The sequence below is a fragment of the Hoplias malabaricus genome, chromosome 8 (genome assembly GCF_029633855.1).
Source record: "Hoplias malabaricus isolate fHopMal1 chromosome 8, fHopMal1.hap1, whole genome shotgun sequence".
NCBI lineage: Eukaryota > Metazoa > Chordata > Actinopteri > Characiformes > Erythrinidae > Hoplias > Hoplias malabaricus.
The window spans coordinates 23,723,460-23,746,107 of NC_089807.1; the positions used below are offsets into that span (position 1 = coordinate 23,723,460).

The 22,648-nt window shown below is 38.4% G+C and overlaps 2 protein-coding genes across 5 annotated transcripts in view; one reads left to right on the forward strand and one right to left on the reverse strand.

Annotated features, from left to right (window-relative positions):
* The window catches only part of herc4 (HECT and RLD domain containing E3 ubiquitin protein ligase 4), a 61,070-nt gene extending 54,694 nt beyond the window's left edge, over nucleotides 1-6,376 (reverse strand). The window contains exon 1 of one of the 3 annotated variants that reach the window (XM_066678349.1): nucleotides 6,152-6,375. The gene's annotated coding sequence lies outside the window, so the exon portion shown is untranslated. Of the gene's footprint in view, nucleotides 1-6,140 lie in introns of all 3 variants that reach the window. The other 2 variants (XM_066678350.1, XM_066678351.1) reach the window with 2 other exon arrangements.
* An 8,076-nt stretch (nucleotides 6,377-14,452) lies between these two features.
* The window catches only part of lyst (lysosomal trafficking regulator), a 140,045-nt gene continuing 131,849 nt past the window's right edge, over nucleotides 14,453-22,648 (forward strand). The window contains exons 1-2 of one of the 2 annotated variants that reach the window (XM_066678252.1): nucleotides 14,453-14,562; nucleotides 17,903-18,113. In XM_066678252.1, the coding sequence (XP_066534349.1) occupies nucleotides 17,910-18,113 (204 nt within the window). In that variant the 5' untranslated portion in view covers nucleotides 14,453-14,562; nucleotides 17,903-17,909. Of the gene's footprint in view, nucleotides 14,563-17,902; nucleotides 18,114-22,648 lie in introns of those variants that run through there. The other variant, XM_066678253.1, reaches the window with a different exon arrangement.

The following is a 22,648-nucleotide window of genomic DNA, read 5'->3' on the forward strand; positions in this document are numbered from 1 at the left end:
TTCATTAGCTGTAACTAAGCATTAGTAATTGATTAATTTACAAGGCATTAGGAATTAAGTGAACTGTCATTTATAGTATATATCTTAATTACTCATTATCTGTGTACTAACTCCATTGTTAATAAATTAGTAAACATAATCTACTAGTACTTACGCATTAATGCCACTAATTATTCCAATTAATCATTATTTGTAAATATAGTATTAATAGATTTATTACAAATTTATTATTTTACACTGTATATTATACAGTAATACTGCCAATTATCTGTAACTTACCATTCTTACCCTTCACATATTCAGCTGTGTCTAATTTTCACATTGGTCCTTTTTAATCAAAGCTGAATATGGTCACAGCTGCTCAAACACAAACTCATTGATAATTTTGTTGTCCGTTGTCCATCAAATTAATCTTTGGTGTATCTGTAAACTTGTGTCTGGTAGTACTGATTTACTGATAGTACAGATTTGAACTTTCAGTTTCAGATTTTTTTTTTTTTTTTCAAATGAACAAAACCTTTGACTCTAATATAGATCCATAATGGTACAGTGTAAACGTACCTTTATAAAAATCTAACTGGCTGAGCCTCGTTCAAAGCCATTGTAAAATACACGACCACCTCACACATCCAAGTTACATATTAATGCGCCACACTAAAAAGCATGATTTTTTTTTCGTATGGCAAAGATCCCCCGCACCCCTGCTGTGAAGCAGTTAGTGCCTATTGGTTTGCTAAGTAGGATATATGCATGTTTATGAATGCTTGTGTGCTCTCTCCCAGCCAAATGGTGGACTCTGTATACAGGTGCTGGTCATAAAATTAGAATATCATGAAAAAGTTGATTTATTTCAATAGTTCCATTCAAAATGTGAAACTTGCATATTATATTCATTCATTAAACACACGGATATATTTCAAGTGTTTATTTCTTTTAATTATGATTATAACTGACAACTAATGAAAACCACAAATTCAGTATATCAGAAAATTAGAATATTACTTAAGACCAATACAAAAAATAAAAATTCTGGTCAATTGAAAAGTATGAACATGAAAAGTATGAGCATGTACAGCACTCAATACTTAGTTGGGGTTCCTTTTGCCTGCAATGCGGCGTGGCATGGAGTCAATCAGTTTGTGGCACTGCTCAGGTGTTATGAGAGCCCAGGTTGCTTTGACAGTGACCTTCAGCTCTTTTGCATTGTAGAGTCAAGCGTATTGCATCTTTCTCTTCACAATACGCCATAGATATTCTATATGGATAAGGTGAGGCGAATTTGCTGGCTAATTAAGAACAGGGATACCATGGTCCTTAAACCAGGTACTGGTAGCTTTGTCACTGTGTGCAGGTGTCAAGTCCTGTTGGAAAATGAAATCTGCATCTCCATAAAGTTGGTCAGCAGCAAGAAGCATGAAGTGCTCTAAAACTTCCTAGTAGATGGCTGCCTTGACCTTGGACCACAGAAAACACAGTGGACCAACACCAACAGATGACATGGCACTCCAAACCATCTGTCTGTGGAAACTTTACACGGGACTTCAAGCAATTTGGATTCTGTGCCTCTCCTATCTTCCTCCATACTCTCAGACCTTGATTTCCAAAGAAAATGCATAATTTACTTTAATCAGAGAACAATTTTGGACCACTCAGCAGCAGTCCAGTCTTTAGAAAAGACGAGACGCTTCTGACGCTGTCCCTTGTTCAGGAGTGGCTTGACACAAGGAATGCGACAGCTGAAACCCATGTCTTACATACGTCTATGCGCAGTGGTTTTTGAAGCACTGACTACAGTTGCAGTCCAGTCTTTGTGAATCTCACCCACGTTTGAATGGGTTTTGTTTCACAATCCTCTCCAGGGTGCAGTTATCCCTATTGCTTGTACACTTTTTCCTACCACATCTTTTCCTTCACGTCTCTATTAATGTGCTTGGACACAGAGCTCTGTGAACATCCAGGCTCTTTAGCAATGACCTTTTGGGTTTGCCCTGCTTGTGTAAAGTGTCAATGGTCGTCTTTTGGACAACTGTCAAGTCAGCAGTCTTCCCCATGATTGTGTAGCCTACAGAACTAGACTGAGAGACCGTTTAAAGGCCTTTGCAGGTGTTTTGAGTTAATTATCTGATTAGAGCATAGCACTATGTGTCTTCAATATTGAACCTTTTCATGATATTCTAATTTTCCAAGATACTGAATTTGGGGTTTTCATTAGTTCTCAGTTATAATAATCAAATTAAAAGAAATAAACATTTGAAATATATCAGTCTGTGTGTAATGAATGGGTATAATGTACAATTTTGACTTTTAATGGAATTACTGAAAAACTTTTTTTTTAATAAACTGTTTCATGATATTCTAATTTTATGACCAGCACTTGTAGTTCAATAAGAAATGGAAGATTTTCACCAACAAAGGGCAAAGCTATCAACCAATAAATCAAGATCCATAATACAATGAAAATAATTAACTAATTCTAAAATAAACTAAAGCGAAAAACGATTAGCCTATACCAGTGGATCTCAAACTGTAGTACCTGAAAAAAACAAGAGGTGGTATGCCAAAAAAATTTCTATTTAATTAAGGAATTTATTAAAAACTGAGAATCTAAAGTTTTCATATGTAAATTACATAATGTTACACAGTTTTCATAATTATGCCCTGATTAAATTAATTTGTGTTTAAAAAAATAAAACATGTTACACATAGAGTGTAGTTGAATATGTCTGTAAGGGACCATTTCAGCTGGTTACTGGACGTAAGTAAAGGACAAAGACAGATGTGAGTAGTCTGGACTTTATTACAAAAAGGGCAAAGTGGCAAGCAGAGACCAAGCTTGCGAAATACTCCTGAAACCCCATGGATTAAAACAGTAGGGAGAATAGCGCCTCTATCTGAGCCTAGTACACAATGGTAATTATAAAGGATGGGATTCCTTTTAAAGAATGGGATTAGCACTATTTAAGAATGGAAGCAATGTCAAATACAATGTCAAGTACTTAAATATGAGAATATACAGTCAGTGTAGAGGATTTAATTTCAAATGAAACAGAATAAATGTTGGTCACCAAATATAAAGCAAAAGAATTTTCAATTTAGAGATATTAATTTTCATCTTTCTGAACATGAAGTATTTGTGATTTGCTGTATCTGTCCTTACCAGGAATCACTTGATTCAGAAAGTAAAACAGAATGATGGTTGAAATTAAGTTGTGGATATGTGGACAATATTTTTTATTTAAGTACTGGGTACTTGTTTATCCCCTGAAATGAAGAGCTGCTAAATGAATGATAGATTATATACTAAATTGTGATGTTTTATTAATGACTCAAAAAAGTCCCTAGTAAAGTAGGAAACTGGGATAGTATAGAACAGCTGTACATGAGCCAAAGTTCATAATGCACAATAGCAATAGCAGTACCTGCCTTTGGTATAAAACCCCCAGCACTGCACTGTGAAGCGATGCAACTACAGTCTTGAGAGCAACGTGACCTCTGCCCAATACCCGAGTCATTTATAAGATGTTCTCAGCAATGCAGAACTGACCATACAACACCAAAAAGTAATTGGTAATTCTGGATATAGAGGGAGCAGGAAAGCCATTCTTTTCTAGTCGAAAATGCTCTAAATAGGTAATGCTCTAAGTGTGCCTACAGTGTGTCTTTTTGCTTTCTCCTGTAACTTTTGTGTACCCAGGCTTGAAAAGAGTTAAAGGAGCAATCTGTAAGATATTTACTATATTAAGTAGTGTTGTCACGATACGAAACTTATGATTTTCAGTACGATATCTGCCTAAATATCCCAATACCGATACTGAAATGATACCATTGTAAAAACATAAAACATTAGAAAAAGTAATGTACTTTCTCCGCAAGCTGAAATCTCTGGTATCTGTTAAGTGTGATGCCACATGTGACGTTTTGCCATTTATGAGTCCAATCGCACCTTAGGCCCAATGTCATACATTCATAAGACATTTTTACTGTTTAAATAAGGCTGAATGCCTCAATCAATTATGTGATCTCTGTTCAGAAGTTCAGAAAAAGTAATACATTTAAAATAAAATTAAACAAACGTGTCTTTGTCAGCACTTTTTGCACATTCGCAGCTCATTATGAGCTGTGTGAGCTGCCGTGCGGACGGACTGTGCTGCTCAGTCTCTGGAGCAGACAAGGCGCGTCGAGGGAGCAGTGACTATTTTTTAAATAACTGGCTAGAAGGTCTGAAAAGTGGCAAAAAATTGCAGCAAAATCATTACGGGAGGAACAGGTGCCAAAGTGCTGCGGGTGCACACTACCCACCTGGGGCACTCGTTGGAAATACCACTCTTATTTTAAAACAATCCTAAGTACCAGTACTAATTATATGGGGTATTGTATCGTTTTTAATGACGAAGTATTGATATACTTTTCTGAATGTGTGACTGTCTGTGTTGCCCTGTGAAGGACTGGCGCCCCCTCCAGGGTGTATTCCCGCCTTGCGCCCAATGATTCCAGGTAGGCTCTGGACCCACCGTGACCCTGGACTGGATAAGCGGTTACAGATAATGAATGAATGAATGATATACTTTTCTAGTATCTGTGTACCACACAAAACTAGTATTAAGTCATAAAATTTCCAGGGTGTGTGATCATAGATTAAGGAAACACGCTAAGTTGAAACACTGGCATTCCTGCTAGCAGTGCAGAAGCAGTATATTCTTTTTGAGAATTTCACAGTCTGGAGAATTTCAGCCTGAGACCCCCCTTCTGTCAAAACACATTACAGTCCCAACCCATTGGGTTGCCAGGTCCACAAACATAGCGTCTTGCAGCTATGAAGTGAACAAGTAAACAGAGACAATGTTAGATTGTTAGACTGGACCCAAACCCTCAGTACCCTTCTAAATAGCTCCATGACCAGAGACATAGTAAAATAGGAGGAAATATTGGCCATGTGTTTGAAAATTATAGGCAGCTTAGAAGCAGCAAAACTACTAAAACAGAGCCAGATTTGACTATAATTTTCTAGTGAACAGGAAACAGAAAATAATTTCTGAAAAAATTATAAAAGTACAAATATATAGTTATAGATTAAAAGAGTTAACACTGTAGCTTTTGTGTTTTATATAAAGACAATGAGGCATAGCAAGAACTGAAAGGTGTAAAGACAGGTGAATAACAACGATTTAAATTAAATGTGTTTTAAATGGTTGCTCCTTACAGATTGCTCCTTTAAAAAGGTGAAGAGTCTGCTATGCTGAGGGACAATTATCTTATCTGCACACACAGAACACGGTATGTTAAAAGACGCAGTCCATAACTAATGCCAACAACTCTTCATTACATTGTCAAGACATTACTCTGACAACTAGTTGCCCTAAAGTGTCACAGATTAGGTACTCATTTTTTTTAAAAATGGTTGCCCAATATGGGGGATATGCCCAAAATAAATGATTGCTTCTATAAATATTTTGGTCTATTTGCTATTTCCTTCGTGGATATTTGTGTAACTGCTGACTGAAATCTGCCATTCCGTTACACTAACACAAACGGAAACTGGATGGAGAACAGGGTTCTGGATATCACTGGATTGTGGAAATTAATCAAATATTGTTCACAGCCATGGATTTAAATCTCAGTGTGGGGCACATGTCACTAAATGGTGTGTGTGAACGGGCAGCTGCTTGTGAAAGCGTTAAATATGGACAACCCCACCTTGACTGCAAAACAACACTGAGCTGCTATATCGGATACAATGGCACTGTTACATGGAAGATCACTGCCATGTGAAATTAAGAGTTTAGGATGAAAAAAATATTCTCAAATGTTCAAATATGATAAATACAAATATAAAAAATGATATAACGAAAGTGACAGCTAGAAATAAAGTTAACCAGGTTGAAATGGTCTAATTATTCAAAATTCTAGCCGTAAAAGACGAGTTTTACAATGCGCTACAGTACTGCACAATTAAGGTGGAACAGAAAATTCGACTAAAATTAAATGAGAATGTGAAGTTCATGGTAGCGCTGTAATATCTGTTGGTAAAGGTTAGCACGTTTCTTTTTGTCTCATATTTGTAGTGCTTCCAAACACTCGCCTGTCTGTCATCATTTTTGTCTAAGTTGACTTCATTGTAAGTGGTCAGGTAATGGATTTACCTGATACTTACCTGTTGATAGCAACTCAATGACAATAATTAGAATCCAGAAACGTGCTGCGATTCCCAGACCTTAAATTTATAATCCATTAAAAAAAGAAAGAAAATGAACACCTCAGCTGTCTACAATAATTCTCATATGGTGAACGAATCGTCTCCGCACGGACAGCAAACGCTCTGTATATTAACTAACGCCTCTGTCATCGCTGCCTCTCTCTGAAAACAGGAACATCTACAGCTTTCTATAATATTCTAGAGGATTCACATATCCCGGACGTGACGTCGTGATTGCGAAAGCGGCAAAAGAAAAGCTCAAACCGACTGCAGCAGTCAACACTCACTGGTTGAATCCGAAATTCCGAAATATGTTGGCCTGCATAAAAATATTTTGAATATATTTTTCAAACCGTGCTAATATATGAAGTTTAACACGTAAAAAACCTTTTAATATATTTTCACGTCATATTTGAAATACAATTACAAAATCATGTAATACAAAAAGAATATTTGTACAACACAACAATAATCAGAATTAATATATTTAATTAATTAATTAATTAATTAATTAAACAACACTAAATCAGTTCAATTCATTTCCTAAATATTCGTAGGAATAAATAGGCAAGGCAAGGCAAGATTATTTGTAGAGCACCTTTCATACGAAAGCAATCCAAAGTGCTTTACAGAAGAAACAGTTAGATTAAAAGCAAGAATAAAAATCATAGAAGTCCAATAAAACAATTAAAATACATAAAAAGAGTAAAATGATTCAATTATTAAAAAATATTAAAACCATTTAAAATGATACAATAAAAGAAAAGGACTAAAGTTCTGTTACAGAATAGAAGTGCAGAGTATTTTAGACTGAGCTGTAAGCCTGCTCAAACGGGAATGTTTTAAGCCTTGATTTAAAAGTGTCTAAAGTTGGGGCTCTTCTAATATTCTCAGTCAGCTGGTTCCATTTATGAGCGGCATAGGAGCTAAACGTTGCTTCTCCATGTTTAGTTCTCACCTGAGGCAGGACTAACTGACTAGTCCCTAAAGATATGAGATCTCATATCTCATATTTCTGCAGCAGATCTGATAAATACACTGGTCCTACACCATGAAGACCTATATAGACCTGTAATAACACCTTAAAGTCTATTCTGTAACAGACTGGTATCCAGTGTAAGGATTTGAGAATGGGGGTGATGTGATCTCTTCTTTTGCTCTGAGTGAGAACTCTGGCAGCTGCATTTTGAATCAGATGAAGCTGTTTAATGGTCTCTTTTTGAAAGTCCAGTTACAGTAATCAATCCTGCTAGAAATAAAAACATGGATAAGTTTCTCCAGGTCTGGTTTTGTCAGAAAATCTCTAATCTTACTGATGTTCTTGATGTACTGATGTACAGATGGAAAAACACTTTATTATGAGACTAAAACTGAGATCTGAGTCCATTAATACACCAAGGCTCTCGAGTCCAGATATGCAGCCAATCTTTGTCTCTCATTGCTGTTCCCAAATATTATAATCTTAATTTTATCTTTATTCAGCTGCAGAAAATTGTGTCCCATCCAGTTAGTGATGTGTTCAAGGCACCTGCTTAATGAGTCCAGAGTCGTTTGGGGACTGGGCAATGTAAATCTGAGTATCATCTGCATAGCTGTGATATGACAGCCCATAGTCCTGTAGAATCTGGCCAAGAGGAAGCATGTATAAATTAGGAAGATGCTTTACAACTGCAGTTTTAAGTGAGCTTGGAAAGATCCCCCGACATGAGTGAGGTGTATACAATGTGGAGTATGTCTGGTGCTAAAGTGTGAAACACACTCTTAAATATTTGGTTGGTAGTGTGTCAAGACTGCTGGTGGATGCTTAGAGATGACTAACTGTGTCAATTAAAAATTCACTGTTTACAGTACTGATCTCTGACATTTTAACTAAGGAGTTTTTATGAGGTGATGTAGAGGGTATAAACTCATTGTTGGATATGGATGTACTAATAGCTCATCTGATATTCTGGATTTTAGTGTTAAAAATTAATGAAAATTCATTACATGTCTCATTTGATACTAATTCCGGCCTGTGCTGTGAGACTGCTACAGATGATCCAGAATGCTGCAGCATGCCTGGTTTTCAACCAGCCTAAAAGAGCACATGTCACACCCCTATTAGTTGAACTGCATTGGCTACCCTTAGCTGCTCGCATCAAATTTAAATAATTAATGATGGCCTTCAGAGTATTCACGGGTTCTGCTCCCATCTACCTCAATAGACTCTTAAAACCATGTGTTAGCGCTCGCCCTCTCCGTTCCTCAAAGGAGCGCCAACTAACACAGCCAACCCCCTGTACAGGTCAGTCGAGGCTATTCTTATCTCTGGTACCACACTGGTGGAATGAACTTCCAAGCACTATCAGAGCAACAGAAACCCTCTCCGCATTCAAGAAATCCTTGAAAACCCAACTCTTCCGAGAGTATCTTTTGCACTGAAAGTCTTTCTTTAATGCACTTATTACTTCCTGGCATATTGCACTCAATGTAAGGTATTTTGTATAAATTGTGCTGTAGTTTGAATGTTAGATCCTCTTTTGTAAGTCGCTTTGGATAAAAGCATCTGCCAAATGCATAAATGTAAATGTAAATGTAATTCAGGGGCCATTGGTGTGGGTGAGTTAATAAGTCTGTCGACCATGGCAAACAGGATTTTGCTGTTGTTAATGTTGTTGTTGATGATTTTAGAGAAACAGAATTGTTGTGTTTTGCAAATAAATCAAGAGTGCACAGTGGCGCAACAGATAGTGTCGCTTTTAAACAGCTCCAGGGACCTGGAGGTTGTGGGTTCAAGTCCCGCTCCGGGTGACTGTCTATGAGGTGGGTGTGCTCCGGTTTCCACCCACAGTCCAAAAACACACATTGGTAGGTGGACTGGCTACTTAAATGTGTGCATACGTGTGAATGTGAGAGTGTGGGTTGCCAACTATGTCTGAAAAAAAACCTGGACACTGACATACTGACAACCGATGGACCACTTAGGCTACAAGCAAAACACATGCCCATAAGGCCAATATAACAGTGTTAGAGAAGGTTTTGTGCTTTGTGAAATAGGATTGTTCATAACACTGAATATTTTAAATACTTTCAGTTTCTTCATGAGAATAAATAGCTGCTTATCTGATTGCCTAAAGCTTTGCTTGTGGCAATCACTGAGTAAACATCAATCACAGTAGCGTCACTCAGACACAGTAGTGTCACTCTCTAGCTTCCTGATAGAGGAATCAAATTCCTGCATCACATTGTGCATGCCAGGATGCATTCGGCTACAGCATGTTCCACATTTTCTGAGTCAGTAGCCCCACACACAAATGTCCAGACAATACTCGAGCAGTCATCATTTACAAGGCATACAAAGTAAGACTAAGGCTGGCCAACACTCTAAAATCCTCTGGATTGCTGGCAGCAAAGATAGCCAATGTGTCGGGACATGTCTTAGAATCTCCTTATATTTTGTAGATGTGAATTCACAGAAGTGTTTCTACTTTTTTAGCAGAACAATTGCCCTTCAAAATGTGTAGGTTAACTTCTTTGAGTTTCTGAAAAACTGAGTTGTGCCAAATATAATTTACTGTTTCGTTATCTGCACCATATGCACTAATGTGGTTTACTGAAAGTCTCTTGTTTTCAGTAATAGATACTGTTCAAATATGGCTTTGCTAGATTAATCGGGGTTATTGTAAAAATCTAGCAATCCATATTTCACACCCTCAGATGCATGAAAGTACTGGACAGTGTATGGGAACAATGGCCAGAATTAGATGCATCAGAACACACTGCAAAGTACTGTGCTTTCTGTAACAGCCCTGCTGATCTCTCTTGACTAAATGGTGCCAACACATTCTCTACTAATGCCTCACATTTCGTCCTGCTACAGGACAATATTAGAATCACTGAATATTTTTGAACTGACCTTGTTCCCACAGTCAGTGGACAAGTAGCTGTGGCCATGTCGCACACCGTGATAAGGAGATGTTAATTCAGCAACAGCAATTTTGTCCTCCTCTGAATCTTTTTTGATCATGAATGATGAAATTTCTTTGGTTTGTCGGGTGATTTGCACATGATTTTGGTGTTTTTTAGTTTTAGCATGGTCGTCCAATGCGGTTTTGCCCTCATGTTTTATAACAATTTTAACTGAGCACAATGAACAAGTTGCAGAAAGTGGGTCACCTGGGGCTGGCTTTAACCATGCAGTGTATGTTTTATTTTTCATCCAGTCATTATTGAAATAAGTTGAAATTTGAAGTTGAAGTTTAATTTTCTTTTTAACAGGTTTGTCAGACACAGTAGGCATCTCATCTTAATCCTCTGTCTCGCCACCCATCTCAATGGTTATTTGATTTCTCCAGAACTACGTCATGTCTCTACACATATAGTGTCATTTAAGTTGGACAGGAGTACTTTTATGTGACCGGCTTGGGTGGAGACATCGTGAGAGAATTTTTACTGTCTAGATTGTTTGAAGGATACTTCAAGAAAGGAAGCTTTTTTCACTCTCGCACTCCATAAAAAAATTACAATATAACAATTTTGTAATGCATATACTGCAGGAACTATGCGTAGGATTTATCATTAATTTGTCACAACTATAAACATGTATGTTTTATACATACGTTTTCGAGACTCTATTTGGTTTCGAGGTGGGAAATTATGATGTATATTTTATATAAGTGCAGCATTAAGAAATGTTTCACTGCTCTGAGTTCATACTCAGTTATGGGTTATGCCTGCATGACAATGAAATAATTGGAATAAGATACATTCCTGAAAGTTACAAGAAGAAGTCTTAATTCTTTACACTCTTCTCAGTCCCAAAGCATGAGAAAGTGTAAACCAAGCTCATATCTTTCACCATATTTGGCATGGTAACCATATATAAATGAGCAGTTTTAGACAAGAGAGAGGAGAAAACATAGGATTCTCTCTCTCACGGGATCTTTAAGAACCCATATGACACTGTGTCTGTAACTAAAAATGTATTTACAACTTTAAACGTGTCTCCAGAGAATCTTCTGCATTATCTTCTTCACAACATTGAAAATAAACAACACATGCCACAAGCTGAAGACGTTCATTTGTATATGGCAGCCATCTTGAATCAAACCTCCAACATTTTTTGATAATTACTTAGGGTCAGGCTCATGTAAATGTTTTGGCAAAAAGCTCAAGAAAATTGGACAAAAATTCATGGACTAGTTCATAAAAGTAGGTTTTGCAAATTATGCAAATTACCTCAAAATCTAAGTGGGCAGATCTAAATCCAAATTGCAAATTCGTTTGTCTTAACCCAAGGTATGAGGGGGAAAATGATTTTGTCTCTATATCACTTGTGTAGGAGATACAGACCTCAATGAGTCACACAGCTCCAGGTACCTGGAGGTTGTGGGTTCCATTCCCGCTCCGGGTGACTGTGTGAGGAGTTGGTGTGTTCTCCCCGTGTCCGCGTGGGTTTCCTCCGGGTGCTCCGGTTTCTTCCCACAGTCCAAAAACAGGACTGTGGAGTGGATTGGTGACACAAAAAGTGTCTGTAGGTGTGAGTGAATGTGTGTGTCTGTGTTGCCCTGTGAAGGACTGGTGCCCCCTCCAGGGTGTATTCCCACCTTGTGCCCATTGATTCCAGGTAGGCTCTTGACCCACCGTGACCCTGAATTGGATAAGCAGTTACAGATAATGAATGAATGTACCTTGCTGCCCAGTGTGTTTTTCCTGCACCTTACAGTCGTTGCTCCACATTGCATTGCACATTGCATTGCACGTTGCTCCTCATTAAATATTATACTAAATATCATATATCATATAATAAACTCAGCCGTTCATGTTAGGAATGCACATACAAAAATTTATGAGCGCATACTGCTATGTGGATATTTACCTAACATATGTAGTATCAGCTAAGGACCTGAACTTTAATAATGATCAAACAAATGTTGAACTTTCATCATTATGTGGCTTATAAGCCCCTCCCAATAACAGAGTTCCAGCATGCATTCCACAAATCTAATAAATTCACCTATAACTCAATAATGCCTTCTCCAAAAATTTCAAAACTTCACATGCTTTATCAGTACAGTAATCAGATGACATGATTAAATTGTGTTGCCACTGCAATCCTAGATGGCACTACAGCACAAAAAAGTACATATGACCAGTTATTGTCCGATTGTAGCACCCCATTTTGGTGGATTTTGGTCATAATTGACATGCTCCTTCAGAGTAAGGTCCTATATAAGTCTGTAAAATTTGGTCTCGATTGGGCTTTATTTCTTGAAGTTACAGATGAAACAATGTATAAAGCTCTGCATGCTTCGAATTCATTGATATATTGCGGCAACAATGTGTCCAAATATTGAACGTTTTTTGATAATTATTTACATATTGACTCTGCAGATTCCAACAAGACCAATTGTTTGGGAATACAATCAAATTCCAGGGACTAGTTCGAAAACTATCCAGTGAAAAAATATGATTGAAAATACTTACAATTGAATTGTAAGTATTTGAAAGTAATTGAAATACTTACAATTACAAAATTGTGAGGCCCTATGCAGAATATACAAAGAATCAAATTGCTTGTCGATCCACTTAATTCTTGCTGAGATATTCCATATTTTCCTGACATTGCGCCCCCTAGTAGCTATCGTTACAAACATTTTTGTGCACTTGGGAAGTGCCCCAAGGGACATACTATTCAATTTTCATGATGATTGGACCTTGTTAAGGTTGTCAAACATTAAGTTTCAAACATTTAGCTCCAAGCTCAAGAGAATTGGATGAATCCACAGACTAGCTTGCAAAAGTAGGTCTTGCTAATTATGCAAATTAGCTACAAAATCTAATTTTTTTTGCACTGAAATTATGCATCTGAATTTTGTTGCTTTTGAATTAAACTCATGAATTTTCAAGAACACGTTTTCACTCTTATTATTCAAGTTTAATAAATTCAGATAAAAAAATCAAGCTTAAAAAAAATTTGAACAATATATTTTGAAGTTGCTCAAATTCAGTAGACCAAATTCAGATGCCAAAATACGAGTTTAAAAATTCAGAGTACACATCAAGGGATACAAAGGATAAGCAATCGATTCTGTCTCCAATTGAACCAACATCCAACCACGACGCTGAAGTTGGCTACGTACTCGCCAGTGTCTTATTAGTATTTTCACCTTAAATGGTGCACTAGTTACATTCTGTCGCCGCTAGATGGCAAAATACGAACACAACTTCCATACCGTAGAAAAACTACAGTTTTAGCTTCTTTCCGTGGATATAATCTCTTTATTTTCAAAGTGTCTCAAAAATCTGAAAAGCTCATTGAAGACACAAAATAACAGACTATTGATATCCTGAAGATGAAGAAAATTTTACTGTGGATTTTTTTTTTTGTAATGGCCCTGTGAACATCATTGGATGCAACAGGCTTCTACGCAATGAGTGCTTTAACTGAGTGCTTGAAGAAACCCGACAATAACAACAGGGTCCCTTCACTACGTGCTAGGACCCTAAAAAAACGACAGGGTTTCAAGCACTGCGTGCTCAAACTCCTAATAAAAATATGAATAATTCCAATAGGAGGGCGGCACGGTGGCGCAGCAGGTAGTGTCGCAGTCACACAGCTCCAGGGGCCTGGAGGTTGTGGGTTCGATTCCCACTCCGGGTGACTGTCTGTGAGGAGTTGGTGTGTTCTCCCCGTGTCCGCGTGGGTTTCCTCTGGGTGCTCCGGTTTCCTCCCACAGTCCAAAAACACACGTTGCAGGTGGATTGGCGACTCGAAAGTGTCCCTAGGTGTGAATGTGTGTGTGTCTGTGTTGCCCTGTGAAGGACTGGCGTCCCCTCCAGGGTGTATTCCCGCCTTGCGCCCAATGATTCCAGGTAGGCTCTGGACCCCCCGCGACCCTAAATTGGATAAGCGGTTACAGATAATGGATGGATGGATGGATGGATAATTCCAATAGGTTTCCTTGCACGGTAGTGCTCGGAACCCTAAAAAACAAAAAACAATAGGACTCCAGCACCATTAGTGCTTGGACCGCTAATGATAAAATCTGAACAATTATGATAGGTTTCCTTGCACTATACTGCTCGGAACTCAAAATAGGTGAGGAATAATTCTTTCAAGCACTATAATTATCCTGATAGCGTCTGCGTTTTAGCGCCCCCTGGTGGTCATACGCTCAAAAAGAGGCTCCTCCTCCAGAGGGGGCACGGGGTCGTGACGTCACGTCATTGGCGGTTTTAGCGGCTTGAAGCGAAGGGTTTGATTGAGAGGGGGTTAGACCTGTCTCCACCAATAGTGGCGGAGGACGGCGTTCGGTGGGCGTTAGTTCCTGTGATATGTTTCGCTTGACGTTTTTCCCTGGTGGAGTGGAAGTGTTGAGGGGAAAGAGGTAGGTGAACATATTTACACCAACGTACAAAGGTGGAACTCGAAATGCTGTAGTTATGACGTCGAAACAGACTTTTGAAAACTATTGTTTGAATGTTACAAATAAGCGGTCTGCAAAAAATGTTAGGCCGTTTAAGCGCGAATGTGGTGCTAGCGTCCGGGAATACAAATATACACAGATCATTTATCTTCTCTTTTTGTAGGAGAGGGATTATTTTCAGTGAAGTAACGTTAAAAGAAAGAGTCTGAACAATAAACAGCCGCCATTTGTTAGTCACTGAAGAAATTGATGTACCATTATCGTTCATTCACTTAATTTTTAGCTTTGCCGCTGCGTTATTAAACTTGACAGAACTCAGCTGGTTAGCATGACTAGCTTTAAGTAGATGGGGCTAGTTGCTGCAGTCCTGTCACTTATTGCATCTTATATTCCGGAAATTAGAACCAGAGAGAGAGAGAGAGAGAGAGACCGAATGAGACTAGAATAAAAGGCTATAAATGTTAATGTCTTCATCGTGAATGAAAGCTGGTCTGCTCCGGTTACAGTAGCACTTTATAGTTCTCTGTCTGAGGCGTTCACTGCTGTTCATTGCAGTCATCACCAAGAGGAAAGAATACTCCCAAATTAAAACTGCTCTTAGTCTCGTTTTCTTCCTCTAAGACATAGATTTTGAAATCAATATAAGACTCTCCTCCTTGTATTTTCACCCTTTCATCTGAATGTTGACGAAAAGATATAACCTTATTTATTCTTCGGAGTGAGCTGAGATCCAGTCTTAACAGAGCAATAATTACTTTAGAAAAATGCTTAAACACGACATTGACAAAAGTTTATGGAAGTCCTTATCCGGTTTTGCTGCAGTAAATGCCTCTACTCTTCTGTCAATGTTTTACACTAGATGCTGGAACGTTGCTGTGGGTATTTCATTGCTTTTAGCTGCGAGAACCTTAGTGATGAACAGGTACTGATGTTGGTTGGTTAGTCCTGGATCATACAAGCCACTGCAACTCACCCCAAAAATATTGGATGGTGCTCCATTGCTTCAGAGAATGCTGAATGCCTGGGAGGCTTAATACCACTAGCCAAAGCATAAATTAATCTGTCTATGCATCACAGAACATCTGTGGCAACAATAGTTGTAAATTAATCCACTAATTATAAACAGTGTCTAAAAAGTATCCAGACATATGAATGTGTATGGAATTTTATATCACACAATACAATCAACAGTCTGTATATTTAGAAAGAATGAGGTTTTCTGATTCATTGCCATAACTTCTTGCATTTAAAGCTTAAGTTAAAGTAACACTAGGTCATATTTTTACCTTTAAATTACAGCTTTATTGTGAAGCTCTACCTACATGTAATAGAGAGAATAGTAATTCTCTTTGCTCCTTCAGGCGCTCCTCAGCACTACAGAAAATACACTATGTAACCTTTGGAAGAGGGTAGGAAACCACCCCTTTCCTCCCTTTTCATCTGATTTTAGGACAATGCTGTAAAAGTGAATTACATTTTGCAACTGTAAGGGCTCCCCAGGAGCAAAAATAGCTAATCTTACCTAGGGTTACTTTTAATGTTCTCTTTTTCCCACTTAAAGGCGACCTTCATGATTGTAATAATAATAATAATAAAAACCTTTTATGCAATTCTGTTTTATAAATAGCTGTTTCCTCACGCTTCAGCGCTCTAGTCTGTTTGTACACTGGAAGACATACAGTTTCAATAAGAAAATGCAGAGATTCTGGATGTAAATAAAACCAGAGCGAACTGCAGTTCCCTACAATCGTAGACTTCCCCTTTTTTGGTATTTAGGAGAAACGGTAATGTGATCAGTGATCTTTCTTTAAAGGCTAAGCATCTGCTATAGGAAAGTGTCAAACAAATAAATACAGTTGAATTTGAGTTCCTAACTTGTGTTTATTGATAGTCAGAAAACATGTCATTTCTTACTAATTCAAGGAATAAGGTTTAAAAGGCCGTTGGTCTCCCCCCAACAGTGTTCGGAAACTCTAATAGGCATCTTGCATGTGACGTAGATGGTGGACAACAACTCTAGAAGTTGCACTTAATTTAATGCAAAATGATGAAAATGTGTGCTGTTTTTGGCTGCAATAATTCAATGTACAGTGGGACATCTGTGCACAAATTACCCAAAGATCCCAATATATCCAGAAAATGGACTAAACTTGTCAACTTTAAACGGGCACTTTGGAAAGGACCATCAGCTCACTCCGTTATCTGTAGTGCTCATTTCACTGGCGCTTTTCCAACAATATGGGCATGTAAGGAAACCAACGAAAGGTGTTCAAGATCCTCTGTATATATGGAGATAAATAGGGTAAGTACACTTACTTCGCCTGTTTTAGTTGGTGTTCGTTATCATTAGCTTGACTTGCTAAACTCGGTGGCTCAGATTATACTACGCTTCATATGAATTGGAGTTCGACTTCAGATGTGTGGTGATCACATTTACAACAATAACGGTACCTCTAAATATTAGTTTTAGCCTAGTATTGCTAGGCTATTGTCATGAATAATGTTGGTTATTTAGCTGGCTAAATACTGTTTACACGTAGGATGAACTGATTTTGTGTGTGGTTTGATAAAAATCTCAGGACCAAGTAATATCGTCGTCTATTTCCTTACATTACAGGCTCTTTCAAGAGAGTCACAGCCCAACACAGTTTGCACAGCAGTAGATTCTACTTTAGAGAGTATGGAGACTGCTGTACCTGTGGAGAGTCCAGGAGTGGAAGATGCTGGGTGTGAGGGATTTAATGCTACTAAATGGTTTAATTTCATTGTTATAATACCCACTCACCCCCACTCTCACTTCAGATTCATCTTCTTCATCAAACTCAGAAATATCATCGGAATCTGAAGAACCAGCAAACAACTAGAAAATTCGCAGTCCAAGTCAGTCATAACGGTGTTTTACCGCGCCGTTGTTCAGTTGTTGTCCACCAGTGGTGTCACGGTTGCGTTCAAGAATTTCTGTAGTGAGCTCTGGGTTTTCCGTCAATTTAATAAAATTATCAGTTTTAAAGCAAATTGAGCATGCTATTTTCATTTTAATTCATACCTATATATGTCAGTAACTAAGATAATGTGAAATATTCATAGAGGTTCATTAAGTGCTGCTTAGCCTTTAATACAGTGCTGAACTGTATTATGAAGTGTAATTTCTCTTGAGAAATCAAGAATTTTTTCCTCTGAGTTGTACAAATCTGTCTAATCAGCCATTAGCTAAACACTGTATTAATAATGCACACTGATGTTCATTGTGTACTTTTTTCTGCTTTTCTCCATGCACTTTTGTGGACTTGCTTCGTCAAAGACAATGAATGTTGCTGCAGCCGTTGCGAGGCAGTTGGAAACCCTGCATCACACTTGGCGTAAATTCCAGGTGTGAATTCAAGAATAACATTTTTGAACACAGTTGCGGTGTTATCACCCTGCAACAGGTCATGGCCTGCAGACAGCCAGCTGATCTTACCCTTGCCTGGGAGAAATACATGGATTGTCGTGCCCAAGGAGCAGATCTTCAGGTGAGCACAAAATGAATTGAATTGTTTGAAGTTCCTTTGGGCAAGTAGGGCAGGATTTGGATTGCAAATTTCAATTCAATATTTTTGGTCTTACCAGTTTAATCTTATAATTTCAGACTCCCTGAGCATTGTATGGAACTTACTAGATGTGTCTGCAGAGTCTTATATGTGCACAGGTTTTACAACACTTTTTGGGGCTTTATTTGTAACCCTTATTGAAGTTTTTATTTATTTTTAAAATGAATTTTAGCTTTTGTGTAAGACTGACATGTAATAGCATATTGTTTACAAAAATACTCTTTGTAGCAACCTCAAACAGTAATTTGTGTGTCAGATTAGAATTTGTTTTCATATATAGACAGTTTTATATATGATTTATTTTGTTTACGGGTGTTAATGTGTGCTTACTTTCACTTAGATAATCCTTTTGTTTTTCGTTTAGAAGCTCTGTCCTTTAAGGTGGAAAGGTATTTTTGAGGAGGAAAATGTATGTGGCTGAAGTTTAAACTGGTCTGTAAGTTTTTATTGACTGTTTCAATTACCACAGAAACCCATTTGAAACTCGAGTTGTTTAGGTTTGTAGTACTTTAAGTTTGTTTACTTTCATGCAGTTAGCAGTTTCTCCAATTTAGAATGGGTTCTGACTTAAATAATCTGAAACAGCAAAAATAAGCAAACATGTCAAAATAAGTAAACCTATGGAGCAAGAATAATGCAATATCTTTACCTCTTTTAATGATTTTCAAAATTTGGATGTTTCTTTGCTATTTCTCTGCTCAAAGCAGAGAGGCAGGAAGCCTAGCGTGTCTGACTGAACCACTTTGCTTACACGTTTACTGACACTAGGGTTTTATGTACAGATTAGACTGGTTCCAACACTCAAACAGAATGGAGAGCTAGTAAATGGTGAGAAAGCATTTTCTGTATTTTATAAAATGTTATCACCTGGAAATAAGGTCTAGTTTGGTGTTGATTAAGAGGGTGTGACTTGCAGCTTAAGGATTCCAACTGAGTTAATCAGTCATGTGTTTTTCTGCTTGGGAATTGAAGAGTTGTTTCCCTGAGCTTCTTTAGACTGCTCTGTCTTTGGCTTTATTAATGTCTCCATCACGAGACTCTGATTAGCTTCACTTGCCTAGAGCAAGGCTTTAAGTTGTGTGCTGTAAACACATATTCACAGGCAGATCCATAGTGAGACTGAAACAGAGAATGGGTTTGGGAAGTAGAGCACTCTCAGAAGAACATAATCTTTCTTCTGCATAACAGAATTAGGAGACATCTTAAAATATACAGCATTAAATTTATGACATTTGAACAGAATATTTGATTAACTCTAACTAGAAACAAATTTTGGTACAGTAGCATATTAAGAAATTGGCGTGTGTTTAAAAGCAAAATAAATATTCCTTCTTCATGCACCTTCCCTGCGTCATTCATGTGAGCACAAAACAATGAGTTGAAGTTCCCAGAGCGTATGCATAATAGTTACGACCTAATGATGAGAGAAATGGGTTAGGGCCTGGAATGTAAAAAGTTCAATCTCACAACAGGCAGGAAATCTTGGGAGGGTGGGAGTGAAGGGACAGTGTTGTCCTCCTCCCTCAGTCCATGGCCTTAAACCACCCCTGAGTGAGGCACCTAACACCCACCTGCTCCCTGGGCTCTGGGGATGTCTGCCACTCTGGGTGTGTGTGTGCTCATTGCCACAGAGGGATTAAAGGTGGAATACACTTTTCTTTGTACGTTGCACAATGCCAAATAATTGCATGTTTAACTTTTAATCATGGAAATACAATCTTCTAGTTTTATTTTCTGATAGCTAATTGAGAATTTCCTGCTTTCAGGAAAGTCAATAACCTGAAATGCCTGGCTTCCTAATTAATTGTTAGCAGGTTTGAGTGGTCTTAATAGTGTTGAAAGGGGTTGGGGGGGGGCAAGGAACATGGTCATGCATTAGTGGAAGAGAATACTAATTCTTATTTATGTAGTAAATGCTTACTTACTCACTAAGCATATCTACTAGAAATACAGTAACATTATGTTATTGTGATAGGATAGGCCTGGGTGTTAATGATAAATACAAATTCATTGAATTTATTTACCCTTAGGTGCACCCTTTATGAACACTGACATCATACAGTGAATGCACAGTTTGTAGTGATCTCCATAGAATCCATATAATGGAATGGGGTGATTTGAAGCAGCTGCACATGAACTTAATATCAATATGCCAAATAGTAAGAGTTAACTAGAGGAATATAAAGCCCCCCAGACACTGGTCTATGGAGAATGGGCACTTTGTTCCTAGAGAGATGGAACATAATCAATTAAATTTGGGATTAGTTTTAATGGCTTTTGTGATTAAACACCACTTATCTATTTTCAGTACTTGCTATCTCTACTCATTGTCCTCCAATTTTCATGGAACAGTGGGTAGACAGCTTGGCCATGTAAAGGGATTCCATGGCCAAGCACCTGCATCCAATCCTTCCATCACCAAGTGCAATGCAAAATGTCGTATGCAGTGCTGTAAAGCACACACCACTGGTATTTTTTTTTCGTCATGGTATAGAAATTGGTATTGAGAATCATGAAATTTTTGAGGTATTGGTACCGACTCATAAATTTCTGGTATCATGACATCACTATTGCTTTGTGCAAATGTAAAGTTTGGGGATGGCCCCTTCCAGTTCCGGTGTGACTGCGCACCAGTGCACAAAGCAAGGTCCATATACATAAGATTACCATAATGCACATTACTGTGCAAAAGTTTTAGGCACCTGTGAAAATGAGATTTAAGGGGGTCTATGGGGCAGTGGGCTGGCCTCAGCTGGCCTGGACGCTTAGCATCTGCATGATGATTGGATGATCTGTCTGAGGCAGAATCCCTTTTTGATTGACAGCAAAAATGAGCGAATCAGTGATCCTTTGGTGTAAAGATCCGTGTGAGCATTGCATTTTCATTCTGTTCTGAGCTGACACTTCACATGGGCCAAGGCCGTTTAAGCAGCCTAGCTCTGCTGGCCATTGAGAGGACACCAGTCAAGTCCCTGGAAAAGACGCCTTGTTTGTACGACAGGGTCACAGATCATTTTCTTGAAAAGGAATGGAGGGTAGAATTTACGCATAAATAAACCGACACATTTTATGATGTAGGCCGAAATTGAGCTTCCCCTCCTCGAAAGACCAGCATCCGCCACTGGTGCTTGGATAAGTAAGTAAGTAAGTAAGTAAGTCAGTCAGTCAGTCAGTGCATGTGTGTCTGTAACTATGGGTGTGAGTGTGTGTAACTGTGTGTGATTCTGTGAGTGTGCATGTGATTGTGTCAATGTATGTGAATTAATATACACCTATCAGCCATAACATTATGACCTCTTCCTTGTTTCTATACTCACTGTCCATTCTCTAAGTTCCACTGTCCATCAGAGCACTTTGTCGTTCTACAATTGCAATCTGAAGTTTAAGAGTAATAAGATTACACTTTATTGGCCCTGTGTAGTGTCACAGTACAGTACATAGTTCACAAGAGAAGACATACAGAAAGAAATAACAATAAATAGTACAGGAATATAGTAGTCGGTTACAGGGGTAATAAAATGTGGTACAACAGTGCTATGAGCGTGAACAAGTATTGCACTAAGAAACATAAGTGATAATATATATTACAACCCAAGTGAAAAAATTCATCTATTCCTCTGCATACTTGTTTACCCCCCTTTCTCCCTGTTCCTCGAAGTTCTGGACCTCCACACAACCACCACAGAGCAGGTATGATTTGGATGGTGAATCAACTGACGTGGGGGTGATGTGTTAGTGTGTTGTGCTGGTACGAGTGGATGAGACACAGCAGGGCTTTTGGAGGTTTAAACCATGTGTCCACTCATCATCCACTCTGTTAGACATTCCTGCCTTGTTGGTCCACTTATTTTTTTTCACATCTACCTTGTTGATGTAAAATCAGAGATAGTAGCTCATCTGTTGCCACACAGTTTGTGTTGGACCTCCTCAGTCCAGAGTCACACTGAGGGATTTAAAAAACACTAGCAGCACTGCTGTGTCTGACGTGGTGGTGTTGTGTTAGTGATGCTAATGGATCAGTGTCACTGCAGCGCTGAGAATGATCCACCACCCAGATCATACCTGCTCTGTAGGGGTCTTGACCGTTGAACATGGGTAACAAATTATGCAGAGCAAGTGAGTGTGTGTGTAATGGGAGAGGTGAGTATTTGTCAGTGCGAGGGAAAAGGGGCCGTGCGTGCATGCTGTGTCTGTGAGACATAGTGGCAGTTAGAGTGACTGTGACATCATCTATGGCAGTTAAGATTGGAATCTGAACATTCTGCCCATTCATTTTAATTGAAGAACATGGGGCTAACAAAATATGCAGAGCAACAGAGGGACTACAAACTACTCCCATGTGGTCAGTGAAGCCGAGAGAGGGGCCAGTGAATGTAGAAACAAGGAGGTGGTCATAATGTTATGGTGGATTAGTGTATATGTGTCTGTGACTGTTTATGCTTGTGTGTGTTTCCATG